The 15766-nt window shown below is 34.8% G+C and overlaps 1 protein-coding gene across 1 annotated transcript; it reads left to right on the top strand.

Moving 5' to 3' along the window:
- Positions 1 to 490: 490 nt before the first annotated feature.
- Positions 491 to 13739, top strand: LOC122001777 (A disintegrin and metalloproteinase with thrombospondin motifs 18-like). Its single transcript, XM_042556694.1, has 6 exons — positions 491 to 685; positions 6588 to 6746; positions 10369 to 10536; positions 11476 to 11630; positions 12720 to 12886; positions 13261 to 13739. The coding sequence occupies exons 1-6, from the start codon at positions 508 to 510 to the stop codon at positions 13313 to 13315; spliced, it is 882 nt and encodes a 293-aa protein (XP_042412628.1). The 5' UTR covers positions 491 to 507; the 3' UTR covers positions 13316 to 13739.
- Positions 13740 to 15766: the final 2027 nt, after the last annotated feature.

Raw genomic sequence — 15766 nt, 5'->3', positions numbered from 1 at the left:
GGAAGGTTAAGGTGTATTCTAATTTTCTCTTTATTTTATTATATTAATTAATTTTAAAAATTATTATTTTAAATATTTTTATGTTGTAATAAAAATACTCGTACCATCTAATGCTCGTAGTCCGTCATCGACTTATGCCAATGCCGTCTTCGACTTTGACATCAACTTCGATATTGACATCGACGCCAACATTGATACAGATATCGATTTTAACAAATAATTATAATTAGTTTAACACATAAATCTTAACAAATAAATACTTACAAAATATATTAAATTATTGAACGCATAAATTTTTTATATATATTTAATTTTCATTATCTTTATTTTCGTCCCTTATTATCAATAAATCTGCTTCTCCTCTCATTCCCTTCCGTCTACTCGCCACATCCCGGGTCCACAAAATTATTTAGTAAAATTCGCAGTTAACCTCTAAATTTACTGTTATACGCTAGGTGAGACGCTAGGTGCTCCTGCAAGGGCCCACCTTGTAATTGTGATAAATCAATGGAGCCGTCGGTGACTTTTCTTCTGACAGAAGAGGCGATGGTAGGCCGTTGCGGAGGCGAGATGCCAGAGGCGATGCTGCTTTCTCACCTCCATCGCCGGCTCCTGTTCCTCATTTCCTTCCTCCTCATAATCCCTCAAGTCGCACCGGCGATCGCAGAAGAACTTGCTTTCCATGGTAATTGCCCCTAACCCTGCTTAAATCCCTTGTGAACCCTCATTCCGAGTTAGTTATCTCATCTTGATTTGGAATTGAGGGGTCTTGTCGTTGCAGATGAAATCTTTCTGTTTCCTTATTTCCTATGCTCGTCTGATTTTTAATTTTGTCTACCATTGGGTTTGTGTACTTGCCAGGTTTCTTGCATTTGTAAACTAGCGTGTTTTGTTCTCGTCTCCATTGGTTATATGATAGGAACCCGGGGGCATATCACGTGAAAAAAAAATCGAAAGAGAAAAATGTAAGGGAGAGGGTGATCACTCCGAGGGGACCAACCTCCAATAATCAAATGAAATTGATTAACTAAAAGGGAAATTACTTGTCCTCGAAAATTACATAACGTCTCTTTAAATAGAACCTAAACTACCCTTTGAAAAGAAAAGGTATAAAAGAAAAATAAAATAAAAATATATTTTCAAGAGAAAATGTCTTATTAAAACTTATCTTTGAAAAAGAAAAAGTCTAAAACTTATTTTAGAAAAGGAAATAAAGTTAAAGGATTTATTTGAATAGATCCATTAAAGGATTCTATCATTTCACCGCCCTTCAAAACAATCTTGTCCTCAATGTTATTTATCAATAAACTCTGAAAATTTTTCTTGAATGATATCATATAATTCCCATGTTCCATCATCGATAAATAAATTGTCCCACTGAATTAATAGCTCAAATGTCGCTTGATTGTTCTTCTTCACAAGTCTCCTTTCTAAAATAGCATAAGGTTGAAATTTAACTTCACCATCTGAATTCACTTCAGGAAGGTGTTGTTGAGGAGTAAATTTGTCGTCTAATTTCTTCTTTAAACAAGACACATGAAATACATGGTGTATTTTAGAATTTTGTGGAAGCTCCAAGCAATAAGCAATAGGTCCCATATGCTCTATCACTTTATAAGGGCCATAAAATTTCGGTGACAACTTCATAGAGGTTGAAGGACGAATTGAAACTTGTTTGTATGGTTGAAGTCTTAGAAAAACCCAATCTCCTATTGCAAATTCTCTTTCTGAATGATGCTTTTCGGCCAGTTGCTTCATTCTTGCTTATGCATTGCATAAGTTGTTTTTCAAAAGTTGCAATATTTGGTCCCTTGTGCATAGGTTTTGGTTGACTTGGTGCACATTTGTTGATCCACGTGTGTATGAGCTAATTGATGGTGGTACACATCCATAAACGACCTCAAATGGGGTAATCTTAGTAGCTGAGTGGTAGGTCGTATTGTACCACCATTCTGCCCATGGAAGCCAACGAACCCACCCTTTGGGTCTATCACCAGTCAAACAATGTAAATAATTCTCTAAACATCGATTAACCACCTTTGTTTGTCCATTAGACTGTGGATGGTAGGATGTGCTAAAATTATGTTTAGTGCCTTGCAATTGGAATAATTCTCTCTAAAATTTAATTGTGAATACCAGATCTCTATCAGTGACAATAGATCTTGGTAAACTATGTAGTTTGATTATATGGTCAACAAATGTTTGAGCAACACGGGCAGCTGTATAAGGATGCGATAATGAACAAAAATGGACATATTTTGTGAGACAATCAACGACCACCATGATAGTAGTTTGTCTGTGGGTAGCCCATCTACGAAATCCATGGAAATGTCGGTCCATATTTGTTTAAGCATGGGAAGGGGTTGAAGAAGACCTGGTCTTGCTACATTTTCTCCTTTGTTTCTTTGACATACATCACATTCAACAACAAAGTTTATGGTGTCTTTCTTCATTCCCTTCCAATAGAAAGTTCTTGAAATCCTAGGAAGCCAGAATGCCCTGCAATTGGTGAACAATGAAATTCTTCCAGTATTACTTTTTTTTTCAACTGAGTTTGTTGGAAGGAAGATTCTGTTTTTATATCGTAAGATTTCTCCATCCCAAGGCGATGAATTTTGTAATATGTTTTGGATGAGAGTCTGTGCCGTTGAATTTTCCTTTTGCTCTCTTTTTATGTTGTCCAAGTTTTTGCAAGTTACTAAAGATATAGCAGCGAACTCTATTTGGTTAGGAAGGCGAGATAAAGCATCAGCTACTGTATTTTCCGTTCCCTTCTGGTAAACAATTTCATAATCATATCCTAAGAGTCTCTTGATCCATTTTTGTTGATCCATATTTGAGATATGTTAATCCAAGATGAACTTAGACTCTTATGGTCAGTTCGTATTTGAAAGCGTCGGCCAAGAAGATAGGGTAACAGCATGTATGATAGCCAACATTTCCTTGTCATAAATTGACATATGTTGATGTAGAAGAGATAGTGCTTTGCTAGTAAAAGCTAATGGTTGGCCTTCTTGCATAAGTACTGCTCTGATTCCAACTATGGATGCATCAGCTTTAATGACAAATTGCTTATTGAAATTAGGTAGTGCAAGAACTGATGCTGTCACGATAGCCTCCTTTAAATTCTGAAATGTCTTTTCTGCTTCAGGACACTATCTAAATGCATCTTTCTTTAACAAAGCTGTTAGTGGAGCACTAATCTTGCCATATTTTTTTATAAATTTACGATAATAAAACCTAGAAAACCACGTAATGCCTTGATATTCTGTGGGGTGGGTCACTCCTTCATAACTAGCACCTTTGAGGGATCATTAGCTACTCCGTTTTAGCTTACAATATGACCAAGTTATTCCACCTTAGTTGTCCCAAAGTTGCACTTAGATCTTTTCACAAAAAGAGAATGCTCACGCAAAAGAGTGAGTACTTTATAAAGGTGATGTAAATGATCTCCGAACGATGAACTATAAACAAGGATATCATCAAAGAAAATCAAAACAAACTTACGGAGGTAAGACCTGAAGATATCGTTCATCAAACTTTGGAATGTAGAAGGTGCATTAGTTAAGCCGAAAGACCTGACTAAAAATTCATAATGACCATCATGAGTCCGAAAGGTTGTTTTTGGAATGTCTGGCTGATAGATCCTTATCTGATGAAAGCCTGAGCGAAGATTCAACTTTGAGAAGATTGAGGAACCCCCTAATTCATCAATGATGGGGACGGGGTACTTGTCTTTCACTGTAATTTTATTGAGTGCCCGGTAATCTACACACATTCACCAACTTCGGCCTTTCTTTCGCACAAGTAGTATTGAAGAAGAATATGGACTTACACTTAGGTGAACAATACTAACTTGAAGCATCTCTTGTACAATCTTCTCAATTACCTCCTTCTGTATGCAAGGGTAGCGATAAGGCCTAACATTTACTGATGCACTCCCCGGTATTAGAGGTATATGATGACCATGTGAACGTGATGGAGAAAGTCCCTTTGGCTCAGCAAATATTATAGAAAATTTTGAAAGAAGTGTCTCTAATTCTTGAGGGGTATGTGATGTACCTTTAGGATCCTTTTTGATGGAGAGTTGCATGAGAAAAATGGAGCAATCTTTCTTTAATAATCACTCTACCTGATGACTACTGATTGATGTGATAGTATCTTGTCTCTTGCCTCTGATGCAAACTTCTTTTCCTTGATCTTGGAAGTGCATTGTTAGTTGAGAGAAATTCTATATTATGTCTCCTAATGTTCTCAATCATTGTGCTCCAAGTACAACATCACATCCATCTAGGGGTAGAAGAAAGAGATCTGTGATTAATTCATAATTTGGTAAGAAAATTTTAATACCATCGCACTTTCCTGAACTTGTAAGTGATCTTCCATCCGCCACCTTAACATCAAATGTAGATGCTTACTCTATCTTTTGTTTAAGCCTTCTTGCTAAGGTTGCGTCTAGAAAATTGTTGGTGCTTTCTGAATCTATAAGTATCATTACTGGTTGTTTTTTAATGAATCTTTTTGCCTTCATCGTTTGCGGAGTTTGTAGTCCTTCTAAGGCATGAAGTGATATTGCCATAGGTCATCTTGTATTTTGTTGATATTATCTTGTGTTTCACCTTCATTGAAATCATCTTCTTCCTCAGAGTTCTCTATTGGTTCAATATTCAATATCCTCTTTTGCTTGCGTTGATGACCACGGTGCCACTTTTCATCGCAATGCTAGCATAATCCCTTTGTTATTCTTTCCTTGATCTCTTATTTTGTCAATCTACGGGGTGATGTGTTTTCACGAATTACCTTGTTATTTCTTCTTCCTTCCTAATTGATTTTCTCTTCTTGTAGTCGTGCAAAGGATAAGGCAACCTTCATGGTACGAGGTTGATTCATTTTTACTTCTCGTCGTATATCAAGGCGAAGTCCTTCAATAAAAGTGCCCAGTAATTGCTTTTCTGACCAATCACAAGTTTGATTATAGAGTTACTCGAATCATCCTTGGTACTCTAGTATAGTTGTAGTTTGTCGAATTTTGGCCAATTCTCCATCAACATTCTCATAACCGGAGGGACCAAATTGATTGATGAGTTCTTCTTTGAATTCCTCCCATTTTGGAGGCCCATGGCATGCTTCAAGCCAGTCATACCATTGGATGACATCGCCTTCGAGGTTTATAGATGCTAGTTCTACCTTTGCATTGTCCGAAGTGCTGTGGAAGCGAAAATATTTTTCAACCCTTCAAATCCATCCAATCGGATCGTTGTTCTCCCGGTGAGGAAATTCCACCTTCATACGTGGAAGGTTGTGCTCTCGATCTTCATTTGAGTTCGCTTTATGATCATATTGTTGTTATTGAGACTGCTGATTTATTCCCCTTTTGATTAGTATGCTTGAGCTGAATCTGCTTCTAAACGATCCTTCAATTCTTGTACTATTGTGACCAATGATGCCGTAGTTTTTTTGAGTTTATCCATCCTTGTCTCGTGCTTAGCTTCAAATTCCAGAGCCCATTTGGCGTCAGGATGAGATCCTTCGGTCGTCATGTGGATTTTCTTCTCTTGAAGTCGGGTTGAGACCATGCGCTTGTTGGTAGATGTGGGCTTGGGGTGTTGAAGTTGCTGCGTGGTACTATAAGGCGATGATGAAGTGAACGTGCTCTGATACCAAGTTGATAGGAACCCGGAGGCCTATCACGTGAAAAAATTGGAAGAGAAAAATGTAAATGGGGATAGGGTGATCACTTCAACGGAATCGACCTCCAATAATCAAATGAGATTGATTAACTAAAAGGGAAATTACTTGTCCTCCAAAATTATATAACGTCTCTTTAAATAGAGACCTAAACTACTTTTTCAAAAGAAAAGGTCTAAAAGAAAAATAAAATAAAAATACATTTTCAAGAGAAAATGTCTTATTAAAACTTATCTTAGAAAAGAAAAAGGGCTAAAACTTATTTTAGAAAAGAAAATAAAGTTAAAGGATTTATTTGAATAGATTCATTAAAGGATCCTATCATTATCTGAATAGGCTGTTATACTTATCAATTTTTTTTTGACAAGGTTCTGGTATCCATCAAGCATGATAGGTTTTGCGACTATTGTTTCTAAATCACTTTTTTTTATTAGAAGGCTTCTGAAATGGTTTTTTTTTTTTTTCCAATTTTCTCTTTAAGTTGTTTTTTTTAAAACATAAAATGTTTTTTTTGTGTTTGCATTTTATATATCTGAGGCTGGTGTTATGGTATAGAAACTGAAGTCTGGCCTAAAAGGATAACACCAAGTTCCTCTACAGCTAACTTGATTCCCTTTCATGTACTGGAAATTAAGGTTTTGGCAATAGGTAGCTAAGTTGCCCGATGGTAGTTTTAAATGTTAAAATCATTATTGTTATTTTCAACTTCCTTACATAGAGCTCAATTGGTGGATAATATTTATGTAGCTGATCCCAAAGAGTTTTGGATGAATATGACATGATAATGATGATGATTTTCAGCTCTCTATGTGGCGTAATATTATCATCGAGTTGGTTGAATGTACTGGTGAGTGGATGATGCAAATGCTTTTTATCATAGATTTATGTATAATTTGCAGGGTGTCAGTGGACAGAATCTTGTCAAAGCAAATGGCTTGGTGGTTGTGGTGCTGGGTTTGTGGTAGCTGATCAGTCAGAGAACTGCAATGGTCTTTGTGGAGAGTCGAGTTACCCTCCATGCCTTCCCTTCTACACACACTTCCATTGTTGTAAACCCGGTATTACTATTCTCCATTTTCTTCATGCATCAATTATATCTTATATATGGTACTTATCTTATTCATATTATCCACTGTTCTAATGCATTGCTCAGTATGATTAATAAGAGTTTGTGTAAATTCCCATTTAAAAAGTGTTTTATCATCTTCAATGGAAGATAAAAATACGGATGTTGTGGCCTTCTGTTCTCGTTCTCTCTTCTTAAATTTTATTTTGCAAGAATGTCAAGACTAAGTACTTTGATTGAACACTATTACACTAAGTGAAAGGGAGCATTCATGTTTATGTGCCTTGTTTTGGACCATGTTTGACCCCCTAGTTTACTCTAAACATCTCTGGTTTAATTATATTCTTGCTAGCAAAAATTGAGAAGTAGCACTTTTTATTAGTGAAATTACTATCATGCTTAACACTCCAAATTGATCCTTATATTTCATAAATGATTTAGATTTTAGTAAGATGGGGATAATTTCAAAGTGGATGCCTTTGTCTTTCCAGAAAAAAAATTGTCTTGCTTATGTAGCAATAGTCACTTAAGTCATGAGACTCAAAGAAGCAAAGTGAAAAATTCTTTGTTTAAGATGAAGTTTGTAACACTCCACCCTCCTCACTACTAGTCTGTGAGGGTGGAGCGCTACTGGACTACTAACTTTACTAACTAATATTGCTCACATGTAAATATAAGTATGTAACAGCGGAAAAACATAAATAACTCATCTATACATACTACTCAGGCTTATGTTCACAACTAAATCTATACATCAATCTGAACATGCTAAACAAAATATATATTAATCTGATCATGCATGCAACAATAATACCTCTCAAATAATGAAACTAATGTTCATAACAATTAAAAGGAAGAGTTCTAAAACATAAAATCTTCATTACAAAATCTTAATGAACTTTAAACTAATTCCCAAGGCTTCCATAGTCCAAACATCACACATCCATCCGCACCTCCTTGTCGCCTTCCTTCGCTATAGCTTTTCCTTTCCTTTATCTGCAGTAAGAGGAAATGCAACTATAAGCAAAATTGCTTAGTAAGCGTTATCTAACTCACAAAACTCGAATATGCATGTGAATAAGAATAAATCTAAAACTGAATGCTTTAAAGGAAATACTACACATGCTCATCTGATAATACAGGAATCAAATATACTGAAATGTTAAACATGTAAAGCTGCTCATCTTTTCAACAATAAGAAAGTTCTAACAACATGCTAGCATACAAGGAAACTAAACTTGTTGAATTTTAAACCTATGTGAAGCTTATTTCACTTGTTTAAAATCTTATACTTTTATACTTCAAAATAATAATCAATTCTTTCTTGGGCCCATACTTAGTACCATTGCGCGCTCCCTAATAGAAACTGAGGTAGCGAGCCACCAGTCCTATAAGGGTAAAGACCTCGGTCTTACCAGGGCCGAGACCTCGGAAACGGTCACCTGAATTTGTTTAATGACAACCTCGGAAGTCTGGTACTAGCCTCTTAAAATAAAATATCTATTATCTTTTATTACTTCTAGTACATAATGCCTCGACATTTAAACAGTAAGCTAAACTGTATAGCAGCTCAAAAGGGTTGTTCATGCTTAGTTATTCAACACAAAACTAAATCTATTTAAGGTCACAAGCAATCTATATAGGGTTCGGATTATAAAATCCATGTAAAACCTATGCAAAGCTTATACCTTTAAACAACAATAGAGGTCTTTAAGCATGTTACAACATGATCTGAACTGGAATACTAAACCATAAGCTCAAACCGTAAACTAAATCTTTTCATGTTCAGTACCACAGCAAGGAAACAAAAGAAACCAATATGCTACACAACCATTCAAAGCTAAACAATTTGAATTAAGTTTCATGGCAGCAAGTTTTACAAAACAAAACCAGCACCTTCCCCCTATTCTGTACCACAGCAAGGAACCCAAAAGGCAATTAGCAAGGATTATTTCTACTGTAAACCCAAAACCATAATTGTTCTTCATGCTATGTGCCACGGCAACAAAAGAAAAACAGAGAATTGCTAACTTCCATGCAACCCGAACATGCTCATCAAGTCACAAACAATAAAATCCAATTCAACCAACTAAAATACTAAATTCAAAACCTGAAGAAACATTAACCACAGGCTAAACAACAAATCTCCTTCCTTTCTTTGAGATTCACGACACCAACAATCTAAATCACAAATCTTTACAACATGCTTCGAATTCAAGAAGAACAAGGGTCCGGAACTACTCCTACTGCAGATGAGAAACACTTACCGATCTCCCTTCGACTCATAGTCGGAAAAAGAAAACTTCTAGGTTTTCGGAGAAATCGTAAGCCTCGGCGTCTTCTTCTACCTGTCCTCCCCAACGAGGTGCTCACGAATCTGCAGGAGTTCCTCGGAAACAAGCCTTGGCCGGTCGCCGGAGAAGAAAAACCCTAGCTTCTTCTTCGCTATCGCCCGAGAGGAGAAGGCGCACGGGAGGAGGAGATAGAGACGAAGCCCTAGCTCCCCCTTTGGTTTCGCCCAAGCAGAGACGCCGCACGCAGTCGGGATCGGGAGAAGGTGATAGGGTTTTCGGGCGAGAAAAGGTAATGCCCTCTTCTCCTTTACTTAACCCTTTTTATACTTAGGTATTTTCCAATTTTGTTATGGCTTAAGACCAATTCGTTATTGATTTGTTCACGAAACACCTGGTGAACGCTTGGCTATCGCGGTTCACTTAAGTCTTGGGTCGGGTCGGAGGTCGCGGGTTCGAACCTCGGCCGAACCTCTTTATTTTTTTTGAAACTTCTTTCTTTTGATAAAAATACCAAACGAACACCGAAAATTGCATAAAAATACTCTAAAAATTCCTAAAAATCTCTAGAATATTTCTAAAGCATTTCTAAATATTTGTAAGCACTATCAAGACTTGTAATGAGGAAATTTGGGTTGTTACAAAGTTCCTCCTATGTCGTCAAATTTATTTGTTGAGGTTGATGAGGATGTGTATTTATGTGGATAACAATTAAGTTCTATATTTTTAATGTTTGACCAACTCAAGAAAGTGTTCAACTCCAATGCTCTCAATTATTTCATGAAAGTATGGATGCAGTTGATCTAGTTGTTCGAACTCAAAAAGAGTAGGAAAGGTTCAAACTCAGAAAGATATCTTCTTTCAATAAACAGTTTGAGAAATTGATGAATTATTTTGTAGAGCCCTCCCATTTAAAGGCTCTGATTTTATGAATCTCAACAAGTTAAGATTTACTCCATCCATTGTTTTAACAAGTTAATAAGATTTTCAAGATAATTAATTTCAACAAGTTAAGCTTAATTAAATTCTATATGATTCTAGTACAATGCTTCTTATATCTCTAGTTGATCTCCGTCATGGTGTTATGTTTTCTCTAATTTGAAATCATCTCCTAGATATCTGACACACTACTGTAGGTATGTGGACATTATGTTCTTTAATGCAAATTCACCCTGTTGCATGACCTTATTGAAAAAAAATTGTCTAGTGATTTAGATGTAGATGAGATTTATAGAATTTGGTATTCTTGGTTCATATGGGACTAATATTTTTGTTGAATTTTATAAAATTTAGTGAAGTAAGCTTCCCTTCACCTATTTGCAGAGCGCCCAAGGGTAACAAGCAAGTGCTCAAGATGCAACAACAAGCTAGACTTTGGTGATGAGTATGTATGTTGCACTGATTGTTCAGATCCTTATCTAATGGATAAGAGCAGCAAATTTGGTTTCTGCAAAACTGGTGCAGAGCTTGCTATCCAATTAAAACCACAAGGTAACTATATTTATGAACTTTGTAAACCTTGCTACTCATAAACAGGCAAATGTAGTGAAGCTTCCCATGGGATACAAATAAGACTCATGGTTTACAAACTTGAGTAGATATACAAATTGGGCCTCTAATGTTGAAAAATGTGAATAACCAAATTCTTCGATTCATGAATGTCAAAAATCAAGCCTTTTCTAATAGAACACCAAGTTGTTTCGATGATCAGGTGGTTTGGTGAAACAACATGATGCAAAACTGGACAAGGTCCATTTATGGCTAAATATATATTTTTAAGTTCATAAAGGTGCAAAATTAATCAATTTCATTCCATTTAGCTATTTGGTGAAATATCTTGATGGATTGAATTTAGCAAAATTAAATTAATGTTGGCCTTTTAAAAAATATGATTACTCGATAAATTATATAGACATTTGCCTGTTTTCCCCATTTTTATGAATTATTTCAGTTTAGCAGGCTGTTTGACAAAATTATTTGATAACTGAAATTCACAAAACTATATTAATTTTGCTCATCTTTTTTTTTTCAATATTTTTTTGACAAATATGCATTTAATTAAATGGGGGATATTACTATTTGTAAAAGGTTTTGAATGATTTAAATTTGACATACAATCTGAAACAATTTTTTGAATAAGTTATTCTGTTTCCTGTTTCTCAAAAAAAAAGTCTCATTAAATTAAGAAGTATTGTCTATTTTAGTTTTTCTTTTAGAAAACTAAAATTGTTTCATCAAATAGTTTGGCAATCAAGCCCTTTTGGTTGGTAAAATGGAAGAAACTTAATGTGGGTATTATTTGAACAGTTTGATGTGCCCATATTCTAACATTAGAGATCCAATTTGGATATTTGCTGTTTAAACATAATATTGAGTAGAGGTCTTAGTGTCTTTTCTAAAGTTGCAACTCAATGCCTCTACAAATGTCAGAAATTTTTAAGTGGGTTGCTGGGCCATGGATGAAGTGCTCTTCTCCTTGTGATGGCGGAATTCGCTATAGAGATGTTGGCTGTTATGGAAGTATCACTGATTCATCCATCAAGCACTACCCGGTGGATGATAGTAGGTGTCCAGGCCAAGAAATGGTGAGTTAAAGAAACATTTTCTTGATGACGTTTGTGAACATGCTTAAATAATTCAGTATCAAAACTGGTAACAAATATATATTTTTATCGGTGTCAGGTTGGCGCCATGTTTTAGTTGCAGCAGTTAATAGTCAATCATTAATAGACACGTTAGATTTTACAGTTATGACTTGGATGCAATCATTTCTGGATTATGAAAAAGTAATTTTTTCATGCAATTCTATGGAAAATCTTTGCAAACAAAAATCCTTAAGCTCAAGATTTGAATTCTTTTTGTTGCTCTTTTTATGGAATTAACATCGGATGCCATCTGTAGTGAAAACTTGAATTTGTTAGGCAAATGAGCATGAATTTGTTGCTCCCCCAAGTTATATACTTCATGCTACACTCTCAAGATATAGTTGACGTTGATGATGATTCACAAGATATCGATCAGATGCATTTTATCTTTCCTACCATACCTGAACATTTCAGACCTCTACAACTAAAGATTTGATACAACAATTCATAACAGAGGAATATGCAATGAGTTGTATTTGTTGTTGCATCCAGTATTTTGAAAACTCATTTCTTTTTTATTCTATCAAGCCTCTAAATAAATGCCACACCGCCACCTGCACATATAGAGCAATTTCAGAGTGAAAGGTTCTTTTTTTGGGTTTCTAATTTCTGTATTTTTTCTATTTAATTCAAAAGTGTTGAGCTTAGGTCATTCTCATCATTTCAGATGCAATAGGAAGTCTATATACCATATATTTAAATCCTGTTTTACTTACTAAGTTGAGCCTACGCTTTGGCTGTCGCCAATCATTTTGAGTGAATGATTGGAATCATTGACAATCTTAGGTTGAAACTCGCCAAGATATTAGTTTGCTGATTTTGGTTGAAAAATATGACATTCAACCAGACCTGAAATGGTTATTGCCAAGATGGTTGGCTGAGGCCATAGTAAATTATGCATCTTGACAGCATTGTTTCTGCATAGAAGCAGCGAAGATTAGACGGTCGGCCCGAATCACAAAGCTTTGAATGCTACTAATTCCAGATGATTTTTTTTTAACGCTAGTTCTTCCACTTGATTGTTTGCAGCCTGCTAGGCAGGAGGTTTGTAATCTGCAAAGTTGTATAGATTTGAGCGCCAGTGATTCAAATGAGAAGTCAAGCGGGATGTCGGGATGGTTGGTTGCTTTTCTTGTTCTTGTTGTGCTTGTGGCCATAGGAGCGGTTGGTTTTGCTGGCTACGTTTACTACAAGAGGTAAGGATCCTATTACCATCTTAAATTTCTGATGCTTCTATTAATTGTGACGACTCTAGGCCAGCTCTAAGGACCGCAGGTCTCACTTAGTGAATCCTGTAGATTTCATTAAAGCTGTTGCAACCTCCTGTGTTTTTAGAATGAAACGCAAAACAAACCTTCCACCTAAAAAATAAATTCATTTCAATAGAAACATGTCCGAGGATTTTGGTTTCCTACCTCTGCAGCAGATATTTGACTTGGGAAAACATGAGAAGATCGGGAAAACATGAGAAGATCTACTTGTAGATTCTGGCTGACAAAGTTTGAGCATATCCTACTAGAATGTCTGTAGACCGCAGCTCGATTTACTTATTTTTTGCTTTTACCTACAGGAGATCCTCTGCGCCAAGTGGCTTTGTCTATATCATGCTGGAAGGATATTCTTGAACAGGACTGATCCCTGTGGCAGAATTGTCTTGATAGGAAATTTCTTGTATATCTTCTCTAATGCTTGTGATTGTGTGTTTCAGTTGTTCCAGTCCATTTATTCTGCAGATTTATCACACATTGTCGTGATTCTTCAATATGAGGTGATGGTCACTTGCACAAGATGACCGTAAAGATTGTTCCAGTTATGTGCTTGTGATTCAGGCAACTAAAACTTACATGGTATGCCCCTCACGCCTCCTACTCAAAAGCTCTTCAGTGTGTGGAACAATGTGATTATGGGTAACTAAGTTTTTTAATGCTATTTTGATTATTGGTAACTAGAGTTGTAGACGAGTTAAGAGCCTTAGTTTAATGGTGAAGTTATTACTATGATAAAGTTACTACTGTGCGACTTGAACGTCACATATTCGAATGACGGAAATAATCTCTCTTTAGAGTCGTAGATGAGTTGAGTAAATTTTATATAATTTATGTCAAATTTAAAATGAATTAAATATTTAAAATAGATATTTATTATTATTATTATTATTTTATGAGTTTCAATTTGATAAAGTTTGTATTGAATTTAGTTATTTTGATGTTATTAAACTCCTAATTTAAATTTATTTGATAATTTAAAATTTATTTAATTGATTAATAAATTTAATATTATAAATTTATTTGACTTTTTAATTTTAACAATTACGATTTTGAGTGGATAAAATTATATTAGTAAATAGTTGGATTTCGATTTTTATAAGGGGAAATTGTTTTAAAATTTCTATGCAAATCTAAACATTTGCATTTAATCTTGGTGTTAGAATTTGTTTTTTTTTTTATATTGGATCAAACTGATTTATTTATTTTAACATCCTAATTCATATACAATTATCAACTTGTCCTCATATTAAATTAAAATTCTCAAATACTATTTATTTTTCTCTTAACTGTCGACGCACTCCCTCCTCTTACTTTGAGCTTCTGTGGCTCCATGCCATCAGTGGTGCAGTCCCCGATTTCCCCTCTAAACTATCGGCTACGACCTAACCTCCCCATATTTTGAGCCTAAAGCATCTCTATCGACGTTGAAGGCAGAAATCAGAAAATTGATAGAATCCTACTTTCATCTTCAACCCAAGAATCATCGATAAATTATAATTTTCTGCTTTAGATTTCAACTAATTTGTTATTCTTGTGCAAAAAAATCGAAGTTTTAGGTCATAGGTGTTTTAGTTCATGGATGTTTTTGATTTTGTGAGGTTGAGGTTAAATAAAATTTGATTTCTATTTTGGAATTGTAAATTTATGAATGAGTTTATATTACATCTTCTTCAATTTAAGTAAAGAATGAGATATGTGGACATTTTGTAGTGATTATCAATAAATAGAGTATTATACCTAATTTAAGTAGTATGATGCTTAAAATTTATGAGGTTGAATAAAATTGGGTTTGTGAACAAGATAAGATTTGGGATTTAGTTTTCTGGCTGGGTTTATATTATTTAGAGAAGAATTAATGGAACATTTTGATTGTTTAATTTTTAAATAAAAAAATCTTAAAACATTAAGAAATATCTGAAAACAAAAATATTGAATTGTATATGAATGAAACTTTGATCTTTAGTTTTTATATAATTGAATCGAATATTATGTTTTTTTGGATTAGGTTAAAATGGATTCTTAAATTGGATTTTGCAACCTTACATTTTTGGGTAGTTATGTTTTTGTGAATTAGGTTAAAATGGATTCTTGAATTGGATTTTGCAACCTTACATTTTTGGGTAGTTGTAAGTGCAAGAATCAATTGTTTGTGATTTTAATTTTCAGTAGTTATAGTTTAATGGATATATATGCGAGTCTTGACAGAAAATGTGCGGAGATTACTCCTAAATCTATAATTCTACAATACCTAGCTTTGCAGCAGAAGATGTATGTGACTTAAAATGCTACATTTTCATATGTGTATGAAGCTAAGTATGATCAATTTAAAGGTAGAGAGTAGAAATGAATATGTCGACGACATCCTAAATTTGGGGAGGTAACATATATTATATCCCTTTTTATATTATGGTTTTGATAATGTTATATGTTACATCTAGCACAAGTGCATATGATATAGTTAAGTTGACACTATTAATCGTATCAAACTGGTAAGGGTTGAGGAGGAACAGACACAATCAAGGAGTGATGAGGAGATCAAATAGACCCCGTTGCCAGATAATATAGATGCATGGATTAATTGCATCCATGGCAAAGGGCAAAATTTAAAGGATGCTACTAATTTTAGAAGATGTGTTAAAAACTATACTGTTGTTACAAGACGCTCATTTTTTATAGAAAAAATGGCCGCAAGAAGGTAATTACTATTTATAATGAAAGGAATTATGGATAGAAAATTTATGCTTTAAAATATAAAGCAGATGGTATATTTGGGATTCGAAAATGCAATCTGCGGCATACATGTGGTGA

The sequence above is a fragment of the Zingiber officinale genome, chromosome 7A (genome assembly GCF_018446385.1).
Source record: "Zingiber officinale cultivar Zhangliang chromosome 7A, Zo_v1.1, whole genome shotgun sequence".
In the NCBI taxonomy this organism is placed as follows: Eukaryota; Viridiplantae; Streptophyta; class Magnoliopsida; order Zingiberales; family Zingiberaceae; genus Zingiber; species Zingiber officinale.
The sequence above is the reverse complement of the archived record's forward strand: the minus strand, read 5'-3'. Positions and strand labels throughout refer to the sequence as shown.